Source organism: Papio anubis, chromosome 4, assembly GCF_008728515.1.
Source record: "Papio anubis isolate 15944 chromosome 4, Panubis1.0, whole genome shotgun sequence".
Classification (NCBI taxonomy): domain Eukaryota; kingdom Metazoa; phylum Chordata; class Mammalia; order Primates; family Cercopithecidae; genus Papio; species Papio anubis.
In genome coordinates, this window is record NC_044979.1 from 174,979,170 (window position 1) to 175,000,251 (window position 21,082).

The 21,082-nt window shown below is 40.3% G+C and overlaps 1 protein-coding gene and 1 pseudogene across 2 annotated transcripts in view; both read left to right on the forward strand.

Annotated features, from left to right (window-relative positions):
- SH3BGR (SH3 domain binding glutamate rich protein) overlaps window positions 1-21,082 on the forward strand; it is a 57,850-nt gene that overhangs the window by 3,774 nt on the left and 32,994 nt on the right. Inside the window, exons 2-3 of the mRNA XM_009202248.2 lie at window positions 6,612-6,797; window positions 16,115-16,195. Of these exons, the coding sequence (XP_009200512.1) occupies window positions 6,612-6,797; window positions 16,115-16,195 (267 nt within the window). The remainder of the gene's footprint in view (window positions 1-6,611; window positions 6,798-16,114; window positions 16,196-21,082) is intronic.
- LOC103882595 lies at window positions 16,636-20,953 on the forward strand (annotated as a pseudogene). The gene is made up of 2 exons (XR_644477.2): window positions 16,636-16,644; window positions 20,100-20,953. The product of XR_644477.2 is annotated as an NADH dehydrogenase [ubiquinone] flavoprotein 2, mitochondrial pseudogene (transcript).

The following is a 21,082-nucleotide window of genomic DNA, read 5'->3' on the forward strand; positions in this document are numbered from 1 at the left end:
AGGGACCCCGTGACGGGGAGGACTTTGGAGGAGAGGGGCCCCATGCTAGAGCCAGGACATAGGGGTACAGCAAGACGACAGTGCCGTCCAGGTTAGCTCATGTGTTCACTCCCCTCTTCCCTTCTCTGGCCTGGATCCTAAGACCCTTTTCTGCAGGCTCCCAGCCCAGGCAGAGCTCAAGTGCCCCGAATAACCTGATGAGCAACGCGTTGGGCCCTGTTTAAATGACTGGTGTTTGGGGGATCACAGGGGGCAAACAGATTTCATTTTTCTTCTTCTTTTTCTCTTTTTTTTTGGGATGAGGGCTGAGAAACAGCACTTAACACAATGCCATGTGTCCAACAGTCCTGCAGTGGACCTGGATGCAATTGCCTGTCTCGTGAGGCTTAATCGTAACATCGTCTTCCCCTCCCATTGTCTCCGTCTCTTTTTGCCTTTCTGATAGAAGACACATAAGTCAAGACATTTGGAAATGTTTTTCATCTATTCCAAACTTGGCGGAATAAAATAGAGCTTTTTTCCCATGCCCTGAGGCATGGTTGGTAGAATGGAAATAATGTTGGTGAGGTGGCTTGGACCTGGGCCAGCTGCTTCCCAGGCCAATTCAGGCTTGCAAGAGGGTATCTTAGAAGGCTTTGGAGAAAAAGCAGACAGGGGTTTCAACCGAATAAAGGAGTTGCCTTCTGAATAGTTAATTAAAAGTAAAACTGCCTAAAATGAAGGCATCTCAACTCTTTGAAACAGCAAAGTGATCTCTGAAAAGATCTAAGGGAATAAGTGCTTTATAAAATGGCATGAATAGTTATGGACAGGTTGGAAAATATGTGTAGAGAATGTGGTTAATTAAAATGATGATTTAGTCCAGCAACCTGTCATCAGGTCTGATGGGATTTTGTAATGTTGAAAATTCAGCCGTGAAGCTGTGGAATTTGGAGCAGTTTCCATGCGGAGGCCAGGCATCCACAGTACAGCTGTTGAAGGAGGGCACTTTGGTGGGGAGCGCTCGCCGCCTCCTTTGGTTCTCATAGGCATGATCCTGGGGAATTACCGGAGTCCATTTGCCAGAAGTTTAAGAGAAATTCCATCATTCCACACCTTTCTGTCTATCTGTATTTATTCGTCCATGCTTGCCCCAAACTGCGATACCTTTGTTGTCCTGAGTCTTACAGATTCAGTCAGTGTTGTATTGTGGTGAGCAGAGCCTTTAATTTACTGATCTAATGTTTTTAGTTCCATTCTCTTTTTTATATGGATGGTAAGTGTTAATTAAATTAAATGTGTGTTTACCATTTATATGTTTATATGTGATTTGTATACTTATTTATATAAACTTTTATAATATATATTGACTTTATGTCAATTTTGTTTTAAAAATTAACATAGTAAATATAAAATTTTAAAAAGTTAAAAACTACTTGATATTAATTCATATGATATACTATATATACCATATATAATCAAATCATCAAGACCAAATTATATATAAATCATATAAATTATGTATGTTATATTATATCATATAAATTATATAAAAATCTTATATAGTTATATATAAAATCTTATATATGATTATTAGATATTATAGTTATATAAAAAGTCTTATATATAAGATTATTATAATATAGTTACACATATAAATCTTATATGTAAGATTATAATACAGTTACATATATAAATCTTACTGTATATAAGATTATTATATATTATATAGTTATGTAATTTGGTCTTGGAGGTGATTTGGTTCTAGGGCTTAAGTATCCAGATTTGTCTTACCTTTCCTTATATTATGAAACACCCAGCTGGGCAACGTGGGTCTTGGGTCTTGCCTGTAATCCCAGCACTTTAGGAGGCCGAGGCAGGTGGATCACTTGAGCCCAGGATTTTGAGACCAGCCTGGGCAACATGGTGAAACTCCATCTCTACCAAAAAATACCAAAAATTAGCCAGACATGGTGGTGTGTGTCTGTAGTCCCAGCTATTCAGGAGGCTGAGGTGGGAGAATCACTTGACCCTGGGGAAGTTGAGGCTGCAGTGAGCCAAGATCGTGCCACTGTGCTCCAGCCTGGGCAACAGAGGGAGACCCTGTCTCAAACAAAACAAAACAAAACACAAGAAACAAAATCCCCAAAGAAACACCCTAACACCCTATACGTGAGTCATTAAATTTGGCAAAAGTGAATAAAATAGATATTTTGGTTCACATATCTCTAAGAAAGGAGTTGAGTTTAGTTCAAAGAGGGTTTGCATCCAGATATTAGATTTGGGACAGGCATGCACCTTTTACAGCATTTGTTTGAAACCCTCAAAGTTGACGAGTTGATGGGTGCAGCACACCAACATGGCACAAGTATACATATGTAACAAACCTGCACGTTATGCACATGTACCCTAGAACTTAAAGTATAATAATAATAATTAAAAAAAAAAAAACCCTCAAAGTGTAGTCCTTCTTGTAAACAAGGCACATGAAAATGACAAGGGGCCCTTGTGCTCTGTAAAACATTTTTATGAGTTGTTTTTATATGAGATGAGAAGCCTTTAAAAAATTGAGATATTAGATATTTTCATGTCAAAGAAAATATTTAAAGTTTTATTTATTTATTATTTATTATTTATTATTTTTATTTTTAAATTTGAGACGGGGTCTTGCTCTGTTACCCAGGCTGGAGTGCAGTGGCGCAATATTGGCTCACTGCAACCTCTGCCTCCCGGGTCCAAGCGATTCTCCTGCCTCAGCCTCCTGAGTAGCTGGGATTACAGATAAGTGCCACCACACCCAGCTAATTTTTGTATTTTTAATAGAGACAGGGTTTCGCCATGTTGGCCAGGCTGGTTTCAAACTCCTGACCTCGGGTGATCCACCTACCTCGGCCTCCCAAAATGCTGGGATTACAGGTATGAGCCACTGTGCCTGGCCTAAATCTGTCATTTTTTTTTCTTTTTTTTTGAGACGGAGTCTCACTCTGTCACCCAGGCTGGAGTGCAATGGCATGATCTGGGCTCACTGCAACCTCTGCCTCCTGGGTTCAAGTGATCCCCCTGCCTCAGCCTCCCAAGTAGCTGGGATTACAGACATGCGCCACCATGCCTGGCTCATTTTTGTATTTTTAGTAAAGATGGGGTTTCACCATGTTGGCCAGGCTGGTCTCGAACTCCTGGCCTCAGATGATCTGCCCACCTCAGCTTCCCAAAGTTCTAGGATTACAGGCCTGAGCCACTGCACCCGGCCAAGTTTTAATCTTACTCTTAATAAATGGCCATACTTTTGCCTCATTATCCTGAGTGTATTCTGTATCTATATTGCACCAATTAGTTCTGTACTTTTTTTTTTCACCCAAACAAGCAGTTTAAGAATCTATTCACATGAAGGACTTGGCACAATGTATTGTGCAAAGTAGAAATTCAATAAATAACTGTTGATTGATTATTTGTCTGATTATCCTTTCTTTCTCCTCCTTCCCTCCCTCCCTCCCTTCCTCCCTTCCTTCCTTCCTCCTTTTTTTTTCTTTTTCTTTTTTTTTTTTTTTGAGACGAAGTCTCTGTCTCCAGGCTGGAGTGCAGTGGCACAATATCTGCTCACTGCAACCTCCACCTCCCGGGTTCAAGCAATTCTCCTGCCTCAGCCTCCCAAGTAGCTTGGACTACAGGCACGTGCCACCATGCCCAGCTAATTTTTGTGTTTTTAGTAGAGACGGGGTTTCACCATGTTGGCCAGGATAGTCTCAATCTCTTCACCTCGTTATCCATCCACCTCAGCCTCCCAAAGTGCTGGGATTACAAGCATGCACCGCCACGCCTGGGCCTTTTTCTTTCTTTCTTTCTTTCTTTATCTTTCTGACAGGGTCTTGTTCTATTAACAAGGCTGGAGTGCAGTGGTGTGATCATAGCATTACAGGCTCCACCTCCCAGGCTCAAGTGATCTTCCCACCTCTTGAGTAGCTGGGATTACAGGCATGCACCACCCCTGTCTAATTTTTAAATTTTTTGTAGAGATGTGGTCTCTCGACAAAAATTTGTTTGCCCAGGCTAGTCTTGACCTCCTGGGCTCAAGCGATTCTTCTGCTTTCAGCCTCCCAAAGTGCTGGGATTACAGTTATGAGCCACCGCACCTGGCCTGATTACACTTTCTGTCAGTTTCTCCCTGTGGTTATTAAAATGGGGTCCACAGAGTCTGCTGTAACTTATTTGCCAGTGTTTATAAAAGATGACATCACACATTTCCAGGAGTGAATTCTTTGAAGAGAGAAAATTGTAATTGCTTTTGTAATTGTTTATGGGAAAGGAGTTCTAAGCTTGAGGGATGGCCACGTTGGTACGAAATGGCTACTGGCAGATACGGTCATTACACATTATACAGGTAGAGAAAGGATATTCAACCGTGTTCCCTTAGGTGTGACTACACTGCTCTCAGAGAGGAGCCAGGTGTGAGCAGGAAAGGAGGAATCTGTGGGAGAAAAGGGTTGTTTCGCTGTGTGGCTTTTTTATGTGCTGGGAGAAACATCCTCCAGCTTTTTCTAGCCCTAGCTTGTGCCCTTCCCCTCCAGTAATCTCTGTGTGAGCTTTTTAATCTCCTGTAATATTTCTAAAGCTACTTTTAGTTCAATGTGACTAATACTCTTATTTTCATAACTGAGTGAAATGCATTTTAGTGTGGGTATACTTGATATTTGAATTTCATAGTAAAGTATCTTTTTTATTTTATTCTTTTGTTTTATTTTTTAAAAAGTAAATTAAAAAAATTTTTTTTTGAGACAGAGTCTCACTCTGGCTCCCAGGCTGGAGTGCAGGGCTTACTGCAACCTCTACCTCCCAGGTTCAAGCGATTCTCCTGCCTCAGCCTCCCGAGTAGCAGAGGTTACAGGCGCACACCACCACGCCCAGGTAATTTTTGTATTTTTAGTAGAGTCAGGATTTCACCATGTTGGTCAGGCTGTTCTCGAACTCCTGACCTCGTGATCTGCCCGCCTCGGACTCCCAAAGTGCTGGGGTTACAGGTGTGAGCCACCGCACCCAGCCTTCTCTTCTTTTTTAAACAAAATTTTTATTTTATTTTTAAGAGACAGGGTCCTGCTTTGTCACCCAAGCTGGAGTGCAGTGGGACAATCAGCATACTGTAACCTCAAACTCCTGGGCTCAAGCAATCCTTCTGTCTCAGCCTCCCAAAGTCCTGGGATTATAGGCATGAGCCACATTGTCTGGCCTCTTTTTTCTCTTCTTTCCCTTTTCCCAATCCCTTGTCTTCCTAATTCTTACTTACTTTTTGGCCATTAAAGCTTTGCAAAAAATTAAAAGTATTTTGAAGACGCAAAAAAGATACGAGAGAGTCTCTACTCCAATTAGGTCATGTTAAAAGACAACATTACAACTCATCTAGTTTTGTAGATTTTTTTTTTCCGACAGAGTTTTGCTCTTGTTGCCCAGGCTAGAGCGCAATAGCACAATCTTGGCTCACTGCAACCTCTGCCTCCTGGGTTCAAGCGATTCTCCTGCCTCAGGCTCCCTGTAGTAACTGGGATTACAAGGCATGTGCCACCATGCCCGGCTAATTTTGTATTTTTAGTAGAGATGGGGTTTTTGCATGTTGGTCAGGCTGGTCTTGAACTCCTGACCTCAGGTGATCTGTCTGCCTCGGCCTCCCAAAGTGCTGGCATTATAGGTGTGAGCCACTGTGCCCGGCCGTTTGTAGCTCTTAATTGGCTTCTGTGATTCTAGAATCTGGCAGCAGTCCAGGCCAAAAAATGGTTCACAAAGCTCTGCTCCACTACACGTGCAGGTTATATTTATTGCCAGAGAAAAGGAGATGACATTCAGAAAAAGGATGTGAGGTACAGATAGCTAGGTTGGTTCTAACTCAGTGTTTGCCTTATTTGAAAGTGGTTTAACAGTTGACCTTCTGTGATTGGCTAAAGCTTGTCTGCTGTCATTAACTGAAACTCAGCTCTGGTTACGAAGGCTAATTTCTAGTTAGGTTTTCAGTTTGTTTACGTACTAAGCTAGGTTGCAGTTCATTACCTAGGACTCCTACGGAGTCTTCTAAAGCCCAAATTTAGTTTTAACAGTTAATTACACAATAATTAATTAATTAATTTATATATTTTTTGAGACAGAATCTTGCTCTGTCACCCAGGCTGGATTGCAGTGGCATGATCTCAACTCACTGCAACCTCCACCTCCCGGGCTCAAGTGATTCTCCTGCCTCAGCCTCTCAAGTAGCTGGGATTACAGGCGTGTGCCACCATGCTTGGCTAATTTTTGTATTTTTAGTAGAGACGAGGTTTCACCATGTTGGCCAAGCTGGTGTTGAACCTCTGACCTCAGGCGATCCACCTGCCTCGGCCTCCCAAAGTGCTGGGATTACAGGTGTGAGCCATCGCACCCAGCCTGATTATATAATAATTTAAACATTGATGATACTAAAATTTCAGAAATTAAATAGTCATTTTGTTGACCCTTTATAACAAAGAGCTGTGATTCTATTATTTTCCTTGTTTGAATACTTAACAAAGTTATTTGTGTTGTATAGTGTAACTAGAGGAAGGATTTAATTTTTGTACATGTAAACAAAATATTTTTCATAAACAGCCTAATAATATTTCTCTACTCTTGACCAGATTAGGAAGAAACAACAAGAAGTAGTGGGTTTTTTGGAAGCGAATAAAATCGACTTTAAGGAATTAGATATTGCTGGAGATGAAGACAATAGGAGGTGGATGAGAGAGAATGTTCCTGGAGAGAAAAAACCTCAAAATGGGATTCCTTTGCCTCCCCAGATCTTCAATGAGGAGCAGTACTGTGGGGTGAGTACGTGCTTCTATTAAAAATCCTGCTGTGTGTGTGTTTATTAGAAATTTTCAGGCTGAGGCAGGAGAATGGCGTAAACCCGGGAGGTGGAGCTTGCAGTGAGCTGAGATCCGGCCACTGCACTCCAGCCTGGGCGACAGTGCGAGACTCTGTCTCAAAAAAAAAAAAAAAAAAAAAAAAAAAAAGAAATTTTCTAAACCAGATTAATTTTGAGTCAGCATTTGAAATTGTTCACAACTGTCAGGTCATGATCTGTTTCTACCATCCAATAGCTGGATGGTAGATCCATTATGAATAATCAATATTTAAGATTTAGAAAAGGACAGAAACAATATCATGATGATTCAGAAGTTTTGGGGATTATTTCAGGTTCTTTTATTTTGAAGAATTGAGGTCACGTGTTCAAAAATATTATACATTTAGCTAGGAATTCTGTTCAGCGTTGCAGTGTGCACACACGTGTATCTGCACAGGAACATGGTAAGTTTTCTCTGTCGACCAGGCTGGAGTGTAGTGGTGCAATCATAGCTCACTGTAGCCTCTTTCTCCTGGGCTCAAGTGATCCTCTCGCCTCAGCCTCCTGAGTAACTAGGACTGCAGGAGTGCAGTACCCCACCCAGCTAATTTTTAAGTTTTTTGTAGAGACGGTCTCCCTATATTGCCCAGGCTGCTCTGGAACTCCTGGCCTCAAGTGATCCTCCTGCCTTGGCCTCCCAAAGTGCTGGGACTACACAGTGTGAGCCACTGTGCCCAGCAAGTTTTCACTTTTATAAAATTGACTTGTAGAAATAAAGTCTTACTGTAGATACAAGATGAATTTGTGTAACTTTAATTAGTTTGAAAACTGTTCTGGGCATTATGGTTATAACAACAATTTTGTTTTATACATTTGATAGTTCATTTCACCTTAAGATCACTTCTTTTTTTTCCCGGAGTTTATAGATCGTACTTAATAAATCAAGTTGTTGGAAAGAAATTTTTTCTTTTCTTTTCTTTTCTTTTTTTTTTTTCTGAGACAGTGTCTTGCTCTGTCACCCAGGCTGGAGTGCAGTGGCGTGATCCTGGCTCACTACAAGCTCCACCTCCTGGGTTCATGCCATTTTCCTGCCTCAGCCTCCCAAGTAGCTGGGACTACAGGCGCCCGCCACCACGCCCGGCTTATTTTTTGTATTTTTAGTAGAGACGGGGTTTCATCGCGTTAGCCAGGATGATCTCGATCTCCTGACCTCATGATCCGCCCTCCTCAGCCTCCCAAAGTATTGGCATTACAGGCGTGAGCCACCGCGTCTGGCCTATTCTTTTCATTTCTACCTTCAGAGAGGTATTTGTAGTTTATCTTATGAGAAGCTTTGCTTAATTTGCTTTTCTGTGGTCTATGGACACACTTACAAAAGTACATTCATGAAGAACAGGGCTTTGTTTCCAGAAAGTAAGTAAAAATCATTATTTTTATTGTGTGCTAAGATTTTAAAAGGAGACTCAAAAGTTCTGAAAGATATGCAGGCTTAAAATAACATCAGTCTAGATAGTCAGTGTCCTTTCTACATGATTAAAATGTATATAACTATTATTTAAGTGGTCTCCCTGGCTTCTGAAGATTCTTGGTCAACCCTATGCCATGCCTGATGATGGCAACAGGTGGAAGGAGACCCCAGAGAAAAGCAGTAGATTTCAGTGGGCAGTGAGGGGACTGGGTGTCAAGGGTAGTCCTCAGTGCCTTCCTGCCTCTGCCAGTTTGAACTTCTGCTACTCTACACAGAGCAAATGAAGATATTATCCTGAGAGCCAGGGTAGACAACTGTTAGACTGAGAAAGGAGACACCACACTGGAAGCCAGGCACAGTTGAGGCCAGGCTCCCCGCCTGACAGAGGAATGTGAACTGGAAAGAGCAGACGCATCTGTTGATGACAAGTTGGCATCTGTGCATTTTAGCCCAGGTAAGGGCCAGAGTGCCTGCCTGGGACCAAGATAGCCTGGGCCTGACTGAACACAACCAAAGAGGACCCGGATCATTCAGTACAGAGGTGCCCGTTTAGCAGAGGAACAAGTGTCTCCGGGCACTCAGGGCTGTAAGGAAACACAGGATGCAAACCTAATTAGGGTGGGGAGAGGGCTTCTCAACATATCGATGTTACTGAACAAACTATGTTATGTTCCTAAAATTTATTTTGAAATATGCTGTATATGATAAGAAATACATAATTTAAACAGGAATGATACAATGAGTGACCACTGTATGCACCATCCAGTTTAAGAAGGACAGGATACTATTACCAGAAATGTGGAAGCTCTGTGTGCTTCTCCCTGATCACATCCCTTGCCCTCTGCACCAGTGATAGTCATTGGAAAGAAAGGGTCTTGCTCTGTCACTCAGGCTGGAATGCAGTGGCATGATCATGGCTCTCTGCAGCCTCAACCTCCTGGACTTGATCAATCCTCCTGTCTCAGCCTCCTGAATAGCTGGGACTATAGGTGTGTGGCACCACACCTAGCTAAAGTTTGTATTTTTTGTAGAGATGGCATCTCCCTATGTTGCTGAGGCTGGTCTTGAATTCCTGGGCTCAAGCAGTCCTCCTGCCTTGACCCCCCAACGTGTTGGGATTACTGGTGTGAGTCACTGTGTCCAGACGTTATTTTTCATTTAAAAACCTGTGTCTTCTTTTACCTCCCTGAATATGCACATAGTTTACTATGACACATGTGTTCCCATTGCAATCCCCTATTCCCAAAGAAATAGAATTTTCTTCTAGAGAGTCTCTCATTCATCTGGGAAGCTCGCTAGGCTTGGGCTCTTCTCTGCGGGAAATATTTCAGTTTCCTTAATGAATGGACTATTTAGATTTCTACTTTTTCATAAGTTGGTTTTCATAATTCTGTTTCCATAAATTCTAAGACGGCTAGTTTGTTTGTTTGTTTGTTTTTTAGAATCAGGGTCTTTGTCTGTTGCCCAGGCTGGAGTGCAGTGTTGCCTTCATGGTCCATGGCAGCCTTGAGCTTGTTTTTAAGTTTTAAAGTCTAGTATAACATTTTTTTTCAAAATTAAGAGGCAGGTACAGAAATTTCCTATATACCCCCTGTTCCCACACATGCAGAGCCTCCCCCATTATCAACATCCCCCAAAGTTTTAAATAAGGTATTCTTAAGACCTGTTTAAAACAGGTAGTTATGTCCTCTCTTCATTCCTAATGTTTCTGTTGTGTCTTCTGTGATTTTTTTTTTTTTTAATTTATGTTGCTCATAGTTTTTGTTTGTTTGTTTTTGGTCTTTTGGCTTATTGATTCTTTCTGATCTCTCTATATTTATATCTTTATAGCTAAATTTTCTCTTATTTTTAAAATTTCTGCTCTTGCCTTTATCATTTTTTGCTTCTATACACTTTGTTTTTTTTTCTCCCCTTACGTTAATGTTCAGTTAGATGCTTAGCTCACTTTTAACCTTTTTTTCTTCTCTAATGTAAATATTTAAGGCTAGACATTTCTCCCTGAGTACTGTCAGTTCATTCCATGTATTTTGATATCTTTTGTTTTTTTTTGTTTTGTTTTGTTTTTACTTTATTTATTTATTATTATATTTTGAGATGGAGTTTTGCTCTTGTTGCCCAGGCTGGAGTACAGTGGCCTGATCTCAGTTCACTACAACCTCTGCCTCCTGAGTTCAAGTGATTCTTCTGTCTCAGGCCTCCCGCGTAGCTGGGATTACAGGCGCCACCATGCCCGGTTAATTTTTTGTATTTTTAGTAGAGACAGGCTGTCATCATGTTGGCCAGGTTGGTCTTGAACTCCTGACCTCAGGTGATCCGCTGGCCTTGGCCTCCCAAAGTGCAGGGATTACAGGCGTGAGCCACCACGCCCGGCCTGCAGTATTTTCTTTATCGTTAAGTATAAATGTTAAAACATTTATACCTTTCTTTTTTGACCCACGCATTGAAATTATGAGTATATTTGGAGTTTCTTCTACTTTGTTATATGCTTTTAATTTTTCTCAGTTTTGCAATTTTTAAAAATCCTTTCTTGATGTAATTTTACTTACTAAAGTCTCTTTTTTCTAATTTTATTTTACCCTTTACTCAATTCAAATAATCTATCCCTTTACTGGTTAACTTAGCTATTTTAACATACATACTTAAAGATAATCAGTATCCTTACTTTTGTCCCAAACTTTTTTTTTTTTTTTTTTTTTTAAAGACAGATTCTCACTCTGTCACCCAGGCTGGAGTGCAGTGGTGCAGTCTTGGCTCACTGCAGACTCCACCTCCCAGGTTCAAGCAATTCTCCTGCCTCAGCCTCCCGAGTAGCTGGGATTACAGGCACGCACCACCGTGTCCTCCTCATTTTTTTGTATTTTTGGTAGAGATGGGGTTTCATCATGTTGGCCAGGCTGGTCTTGAACTCCTGAACTCAGATGATCTGCCCACCTTGGCCTCCCAAAGTGCTGGGGTTACAGATGTGAACTACCGCACTCGGTCTGTCCCAAACATTAAAAAGGGCCTTTAGACACTTTAACCCTAATCACTCTCTCTGTTTACATGTGTTTGGTTTTTCAGTATTTCAGTTGGCCTCTCATCCTGCTCCACAAATTAGGCATTTCTCTTTATTGGTTGTACAGTCAATGTTTGTTCAGATTTAGATTTACCCACATATTTACTATTAATTTTATCTTCTTGAATCTCAGATATTCCATCTGGAATTATTTTCTTCTTCCTGAATACATCCTATAAGTTTCTTTAAGTGAAGGTCTCTTGGCGGTAACTTCTCTAAGGTTTTGTTTGTTTAAAAAATGATATTTTCACTGGGCGCGGTGGCTCACACTTGTAATCCCAGCACTTTGGGAGGCCGAAGTGGGCAGATCACAAGGTCAGGAGATCGAGACCATCCTGGCTAACATGGTGAAACCCTGTCTCTACTAAAAATACAAAAAATTAGCCAGGTGTGGTGGCGGGCACCTGTAATCCCAGCTACTTGGGAGGCTGGGGCAGGAGAATGGCGTGAACCCAGGAGGTGGAGCTTGCAGTGAGCCGAGATCGCGCCACTGCACTCCAGCCTGGGCGACAGTGCAAGACTCTGTCTCAAAAACAAACAAACAAAAAAAATATTTTCCAGATGACTGTCTTTCTTTCACCTTCATGCTTGAAAAAATAGTTTTACTGAGTCTGGAATTCTGGGCTGATTATTATTTTTTTCTAAACACATTGAAATTATTATTTTACTTTCACCTGGCCTCTATGTTGCTATTGAGAAGTCAGCTGTCAGTCTCATCACTATTCTTTTATTGGGAAACTTTCTTTTTTCCTTTTTCTTTTCCTACCTTTCTTCTTCTGTCCATCCTTTCTTCTTTTCTTCTTCCTCTTCCTCCTCTTCTTCCTCTCTTTCTGGTTGCTTTTAATAATATTTCTCTATGATGTGTCTAGGTTTAGAGTTATTTTTATTTATCTAGTTTAGAATTATTTACTGGGCTTCCTGAGACTAAGGGTTGTTATCTTTCAATAAGTCTAGAAAATTGTTAGTAACTGGCCAGGCAAGATGGTGCATGCCTATAAACCTAGCACTTTGGGAGGCTGAGGTGGGAGAATTGCTTGAGCCCAGGTGTTCAAGACCAGCTTGGGCAGCATAGTGAGACCTTGTCTCAAAACATTAAAAAAAGAAAATGTTTAGCAATTATATGCTTGAGTTTAGGTTTTCCCGTATTATCTCTATTTGCTTCTTCAAGAGCTCCTATAAGACATTTGTTAGAACTTCTCACACTGTTTTCATACAGTAATATTTCCTCCACATTTTTCATCTCTTTTTTCCTCTCTAGATTATTTGTTTGTTTGTTTATTTATTTATTTAAATAGAGACAGAGTCTCACCATGTTGCCCAGGCTGGTCTTGAACTCCTGGGCTCAAACAATCTTCCCTTCTCTGCCTCTTACAGTGCTGGGATTATAGGCATGGGCCACCACACCCAACCTGGATGATTTGATTGCATCTTCCAGTTAGCTAATTTACTCTTCAGGTGTTTTTGTCTAATCCGCATATTGGGTTTTACAATTCCGCTATTATGTCTTTTTATTTTCGGGAGTTCTTTTTGGTTCCTTTCTAAATTTGCTTGATTGTTTGCTCTAGGTATTTATTCTGTCTTCAAGTTTTTCTTTTATTTCACTAAATATATTAAATATAGCTGTTTTGTATTCTTTGCCTGATAATTCCCATATCTGATTCTGATTTTTAATTCCACCTTCTGTTATTTCTTCTTGCTCTCACTCATATTTTCTTTTTATTCCCTTATTTATATTATAACTTTTGACTTCAAACTGCTCATTTTTAAAAACTTTGTTTGTGGCTATCTTAGTCTGTTTGTGCTGCTATAACAGAATACCACAGACTGGGTAGTTTATAAACAATAGAAGTTTATTTGGCTCATGGCTCTGGAGGTGGAAAGTCCAAGATCGTGGGACAGCATTTGATGAGGGCTTTCTGGCTGCGTCAAACATGGCTGAAGGCATCACAGTAGCAAGAGAAAGGGAGAGATACAACTCCGAGCTTCAAGTCTTTTTATAAATGTCTTCAATCAGTTCATGAGGATGGCCCCCTTATGGCCTCAACAGCTCCCCGTAGGCCCCACCTCCCAACACTGTTGCACTGGGGATTAAGTTTCCAACACATGCTTTCTGGCGGATACATTCAAATCACAGCAGTGGATACTCTTTGAGGCCTGGAGTTTATTTCTGCATCAAACTTAGACACATCTTAAACTCAGATTTCCTTTTAAGATTTTTTAGGATCACACATGGCATGGGAATTTGAACTGCAACCTCTCGTGAATTCTACTTGTGGTTATAAATTCTCAGAGGAGAATATTTTCCCCTCCACCCAGAAGCAAAGTTGAATCAGGGAAGTTTCCTTCCATTCCGTTCTGCCTGGCAGGGTTATTTCTCATTCACATTTACTTTGAAGGCAGAACCCTCTGGAGTTCTGGTGTGTGTGCTTATGAAACTCCCCACCTTGACGAGGCTCTGGGCTTTATCTCCTTCCTCCTTTTTCCTCTTCAGTGTCAACGTGATGATAAAGGTGTCATGTGTGTGTCAGAAACTCTCAGCACGCATGGTGGCTTTGGTGCGTGCTTACTCTCAGGATTCACGCTCTCACTGGCCGGAGTCTTTTCTGCCAGCTCAGCAGTGTATTTATACTTTTAGTTTTTTCTTAATTGGGTTAAAAAATTTTTTTTTGAGACAGCTTTTCAGGGCCTCTAATCTGCCATAATAATCCCAGCAGAACTGGGAGTTGAAAACCTGTTTTATGTTCATTATTTTCTACATATATTTGGTAGCATCAAGTGAAAGATAATGAGGAATTGTTCTTCAGCCTTCTGAAATTCTGAAGAAGGTATTTGGTCTTAAATTGAAGCAAAAGACTAATTCACTCAACTATAAGAAAATCTTTCTTGCCTTGAAATCTAGAGTTGGCTAACTAAAGGAGCTTTCAGAACTTTATATATGGCATTTTTGGGAAATAGCATAGATTTACTTTATTACATTTCACCAACTTAATACTACTACTACTACTACTATTAACGCAGTATCTCATGTAATCTTTTAACAATGATTGGTAAGCGTGTACTCTGGGAATCAATCAGAATTTCTGATACCAAAGTTCCTGCGCTTACTCATGTTGTTATATTCCTTTCAACCAAGATTTGAGGCAGCTTCCAAACATGTATTCAGTATAAAAGAATAAAATTAATCACTGAGAGACTTGAGGCAATGGATAGGAAAACAATAAAGCTTTGAATAAGAGTAACACTTTGAATAAGTGGCTCATACCTGTAGTCCCAGCACTTTAGGAGGCGAGGTGGGTGGATCATCTGGGGTCAGGAGTTTGAGACCAGCCTGACCAACATAGTGAAACCCTGTCTCTACTAAAAATACAAAAATTAGCTGGGCATGGTGGCGCGTGCCTGTAATCCCAGGTAGTCAGGAGGCTGATGCAGGAGAATTGCTTGAACCTGGAAGGCGGAGGTTGCAGTGAGCAGAGATTGTGCCACTGCACTCCAGCCTGGGAGACAGAGCGAGACTTTCTCTCTCTCTCTCAAAAAAAAAAAAAAAAAAAAAAAGAGTAACACGCAGGAATACATAATACTTTTTTTCTCAATAGCTGTGACCTGTATTTAGTTTTAAACTTCTTTTTTTTTTTGTGAGACAGGGCATTGCTCTGTTTCCCAGGCTAGAGTGTAATGGCACAATCACAGCCCACTGCAGCCTTGATCTGCCAGGCTCAAGTGATCCTCCCACCTCAGCCTCCCAAGTAGCTGGGACCACAGGTGTGTGCCACCATGCCCACAGGGTCTCACCATGTTGCCCAGGCTAGTCTTGAACTCGTGGGTTCAAGGGATCCTCCCATCTTGGCCTCCCGAAGTGCTGAGATTAGAGGCATGAGCCACCACGCCTGGCTGGTTTTAAGCTTTTTAACATACACTAAGAGTAGGGTAGGCAAAGAACAACTAAGTTGTTTTGTGTGTTGCCCTGTTAAATGAGACAAACGCCTGTGACTTTGTGAGCCTTTTTGCAACACTGTTGAAATTGCATCAAGGCCTTGATGACAAAGATTGGCAGTAGTAAAGTAGCCTGGGGGAATATTGTTTATGTTTTTATTATAAAGACTGAAACTCTTCTAAGCTATTGACAGCTATGTTACTGGGAAGGTGGTGTAGGGCTGGACCTGCCTGGTGAAGGACTGGCCCTGGTAGGATCTGGATGGGGTGGGAGCTTCATTGAGCATCAGATTTCAATCCACTACCAAGTTTCTGATCACTCCAGTTGTTCCCATTTTGCCAAAACAGTCGCCCTCTATGCCCCCGATGGTCTTGTGCCTGTTTATGTTGGGAGGGCCTGAGATGCATCTGGGCCCTTAGGGATACTTTAATCACAGTGTAGACAGCCTGTATCATCTCAGTCTCAGCTGATCAGGGACCAAATGCTTAGGGCCAGATTATAAGTAAACCAGGTGGTGGTGTGAAACTTGGAAAAGCCATTTACTGTGTATATTTGGGTCCTGTCAGCAATTCCCGGACATGGGTAGGGGTGTGTGTGTGTGTGTGTGTGTGTGTGTGCTCTTGCTGTGGTATACAGGCACAATGAAAGTGTATAAAAACAAATGTAAAGTTCATGCTTAGATTTCTTAACTCTGGAGGTTAGTCATCTTTGACAAAGCAAACTGGGATGACTTTTTGTGTGAGCTTCCCACTTAAGAACTAATAAATAAAAAGATCAGTTTCCATAAATAAACTGGCTCACAAGTGTGCAGTAGTTTTAAACTTTCTTTTTCTTTGCTTCAAGGATTTTGACTCTTTCTTCTCTGCAAAAGAAGAGAATATTATTTATTCCTTCCTTGGTTTGGCTCCTCCTCCAGACTCAAAGGTAAGTTTGAACAAACTCTATTGGGTTCAAAACAGGTAATACTAAATGAAGGTAGAAATCTGCATCCAAGACTGTTTAATAAATGATTTTTAAATTAACATAATTTTAATACACTTCTTATTCTGATGAAGTCCTATGCATAGAGAGAATGCAGTTTTTACTAAAAAAAGTTCCAAAATTATGCTTTTCATATTTATGCTATGTTTTCACCTTGTTATGGTAAATTTTATAATACCTAAGTTAGGCAGTATCATTACTTTGAATAAACTTAAGTGCATTCATTAAATATGTAAACATTTGAGCTCCCAGGTTGTGTTTATACAATTATTTTGTTTTGAATTGATTTCTCATATAGCTTTATATGAGTTAATTTCATAATGATATATGCCCTTATATTATTTCTATTTAAATGAACCAAACTGCATTTTGGTCTCGTAAAAATGGAACAGGTAAGATCTCGATTCAAGAACAAGGTAGGTTTTATCAGGTTTTTTTCTTCCAGTGATGTCTCATCTTTGATTATGTATAATTAAATAGAGAATTATGCTAATAAAGCAGGAACTGTGAATTTGACTTGCGTGCATGTTTAATTCATGAGACTTGCTAAGACTTGCTGATGGATTGAATGTGGATAGGGATGGATTCCATGATGACTTCTAACCAGTGGGTGTAAAAATTTGCTCTGAGAGAGGACCATATTGACAAGAGAAATTAAGTTTGAGACAGCTGAGTGAAGAAGTGAGGTAGGCAATTGTATGCTGATCTGTGTCTCTGCAAAATCTGGTTGGAGACACACACGTGGAATCTGTGAGTGTGTAGATGGAGCTGAAGTTGTGAAAAGTGGATGAAACAAAGTAATGAGAGAGTTGACAGGAAGGAGACCAGAGTGGGGGCAGAGGTGGTGCTTCAAGTTTAAAGTTACTTGGAAGATGAGAAACCAGTTGAGGAGGCTAAGATGGAGAGTGGGGAAGGCAGGAGGAGACCAGGAGCATGTGGTGTCACGGATGCCCAGGAGGAGCTCCGCTCTTTACAGAAGAGGGTGATGTAAGTTGTGAAAATGTGGCTGAGAGATTGCGTCAGGTGAGGCCATAAAGGTGACCACTGGCTTTGACGACATGGAGGTCCTTAGAGGCTATGACAGAAGTAGTTTCTGAGGAAAGGTGGAGGCAGAAGCATGTGGTCTAGACAGAGTGGTCTACGTAGGGCTGGTAGTGAGAACGAGGAACTATGCATAGACAATTATTTTGGGGGAATTTTCCCACAGAGTGAAAGAGAACATGGCAGACATCATTGTTTTAAACAGTGTCCTACTCCTCCCCACTACTGGAAATTGGGGCAGAGTTCCTTGAGTCCCTGCATGCTGCCGATTCCCTAGCTTCCTCTCTTCTCCCTATGTTCTGGAAAGTTCCCCCATCTCTCTTCTTTACCCAAGCTCAATCTCTCTTCTTAATCCAAGTTCTCTTTCAGTAGACATCTCCCATATTCCTACGGCTTCTCAATCCCCTTCTTCCAGACCCCAGACCTGTGGGTGGTAGGAGGGGAGAGTCTAGTTTTTACAAAGGCCCACTAGGGGGTTGTCTAAACAAAAGGGAATTTTCTATCCTTGGTCAATAATAATGTGGCAAAGCTTTGAAATGACTTTTTCTTTAACCTTTTGTAGGTCAAATTCTTGACAGAGTTACTGTCTTCACCAAGAGTCCCAATAAACAGAAGGGGGAGAGGGTAGTAGAAAAATGTATTTTCTGTCTGTTCACCACAAATTCCAGGAATCATGTTTTCCTTATTTCTTCCCTTTGTGATATCTTTTTATTCTTTTTTTTATAGCATTAGAATATTTTTTTTCATGTGGCTATAGCCTTCATGATGATCATTTAAAACTTTTGTCTGATACTCTATCACACTGATGTATCATAATTGATTTCATTATTCCTATGCTTAAAATTTTTACTTATTATTGTGTCATAAACATGTTTATGCTATTATGGTATCATAATGTCATCTAAATATTTTGTATAACATTCCATCAAGTTGATGTGCCATACATTTAAAAAAATTTTTATTCATTTATTTATTTTTTAGAGACAGTGTCTTGCTATGTTGCAAAGTTTCTCCCCTAGGAAAACACTAAAATGCTTTCGTTCTCTATATACTTGCCTCGTCTGAGCATTTAATGCCAATGGAACCATACACTACAGGGTCCTTTGTGACTGACTTCTTTCATTTGGCATCATGTTGTCAAGGCTTGTCTGTGTTGTACCAGGTGTCAGCACTTCTTTCTTTGTTAGGGCAGACTACTATCCATGGCATGAATGGATGGACCACATTTTATGAATCCGTTCATCAGTGGATGGTTATTTGGGTTGTTTCCACGTTTTGGCTATCATGAATAATGCTGTGATGACCATTTGTGTATCTTTTGTTTAATCGATTTCCAATACTACAGTTGCTGCTTTGCATCAGAATCTCTCGACAATTTTAAAAAATTCAGATGCCTGAGTTTTACTCTAGACTTACTGACCCTAAATCACCAGGGGAGAGGCCCAGGGATCTACATTTGCAAAAAGTCCCTTATGCTTACTTCTATTTAACAACCACTACACTGGAGACAATACATAATATTCATGTATATGCTTCTCCAGAATGAATGTGATATCATATTTGCTTTAGTTAAGAAACTCAAATAGTGCAGGGAAATTGTAAGGCCACTTTATTCCTTTCCCCATTCCTGATTCTGCCCCGCATTCATGAATTTGGTATCTCTCTCTCTTTCGACAAGCAAGACATCTTTTTGTGGTGTATTTTCAATGCCTAATTGTTATATTTTATGAAATTTGCTTTTTTCAAATACACCATGGGCATTTTATTAATATTTTTAAACAACAATAGTAGTAGCAGAAGCAACAAGAACAAACTCTTAGGCCAGGCATTGTGGTTCATGCCTGTAATCCTAGTACTTAGGAAGGCAGAGGCAGGAGGATAGTTTGAGCCCAGGTGTTTGTGACCTGCCTGGGCAACATAGTGAGACCCTGTTCTCAAAAACAAACAAAAAGGAACAAACTCCTAGAGGGCTAGCAACTTAACAGATACTGTGAGGCTCCCAATGGAATTCCAGCCGTTAAAAAAAGTAACTCATATAATAGCATTTAATAGATGTCAAAGAAAATATATGGATAAGTGAATAAAGAGGCTGAAAAGTTCAAGTAGATTGCTCCAGGTCACAAGGCTCATCATCTGTAGAACTAGAATTTGATTTCAACATTTTCTGATTATTAACCCAATATCCTCTTCACTCCCTTGTGTTTAGGGCTACATTTATAGAAAATCTGTCTACCCTTAAATCTGTTAAAATTTAAAAAACTCATTTGTCACATATGGAGGTAACTATCACCCCAATATTTTACTCTAAAATTAATAATTAAAAGAGAAGATCTAAACATTTTTTTTCTGCCTTTTAAACAAGAATCTATAATTCATTCCTGGTTGTTGAGAGTAAACTTTTTTTTTGTAGGTCAAATATCAAATAAATGATAGAATTAGAAAAATAACCCATTTGCCAAAGCCAATGTAATAATTGATTACAGCATAGCTAATGAATGGATAATAAAACTGGGTAAAAGGCATTAGGTGAATTTATTTCTTGGGGGAATCAGATAAATTTCTTGTGCTAAAGTATTGGCCCCGCCAAACATTATTTGCTAAATTCAAGGGGGAAACTGATCTTTATAATAAAGAGATCTATTGGTCACAACTGTAACAAAGTAGCCAAACCACTGTCACTACTAATGGGACTCACTGATGTCATATGCTGCCTGTTGCAAACATGAAGTTCATAGTCTTACCAGTCAAGTGTTCTTGCTAAAGCCTTTCACCTGCATCCCAACCAGTCTCCAGCTCCAAGTTCTAGTTTATAAAAAACACAGAGGTCTTCTCCGCGGCGCTCCGGGCCAGGGCGGCTGGCCTCACCGCCCACTGGGGAAGACATGTAAGGAATTTACATAAGACAGCTATGCAAAATGGAGCTGGAGGAGCTTTATTTGTGCACAGAGATACTCCTGAAAATAACCCTGATACTCCATTTGATTTCACACCAGAAAACTATAAGAGGATAGAGGCAATAGTAAAAAACTATCCCGAAGGCCATAAAGCAGCAGCTGTTCTTCCAGTCCTGGATTTAGCCCAAAGGCAGAATGGGTGGTTGCCCATCTCTGCTATGAACAAGGTTGCAGAAGTTTTACAAGTACCTCCAATGAGAGTATATGAAGTAGCAACTTTTTATACAATGTATAATCGAAAGCCAGTTGGAAAGTATCACATTCAGGTCTGCACTACTACACCCTGCATGCTTCGAAACTCTGACAGCATACTGGAGGCCATTCAGAAAAAGCTTGGAATAAAGGTTGGGGAGACTACACCTGACAAACTTTTCACTCTTATAGAAGTGGAATGTTTAGGGGCCTGTGTGAATGCACCAATGGTTCAAATAAATGACAATTACTATGAGGATTTGACACCTAAGGATATTGAAGAAATTATTGATGAGCTCAAGGCTGGCAAAATCCCAAAACCTGGGCCAAGGAGTGGACGCTTCTCTTGTGAGCCGGCTGGAGGTCTTACCTCTTTGACTGAACCACCCAAGGGACCTGGCTTTGGTGTACAAGCAGGCCTTTAATTTATATTGAACTGTAAATATGTCACTAGAGAAATAAAATATGGACTTCCAATCTAAAAAAAAAAAAAAAAAAAAAAAAAAAAAAAAAACACAGAGGAAGAGGAACAAGTTAAATAATATCACAAAGAAAGAATCAGACAAAACAAAAATTTGGAACAGTCTTCAAGATAACTGACCCAGACTCCTAAAACATTCAGTGTCATGAAAGATAAATAAAT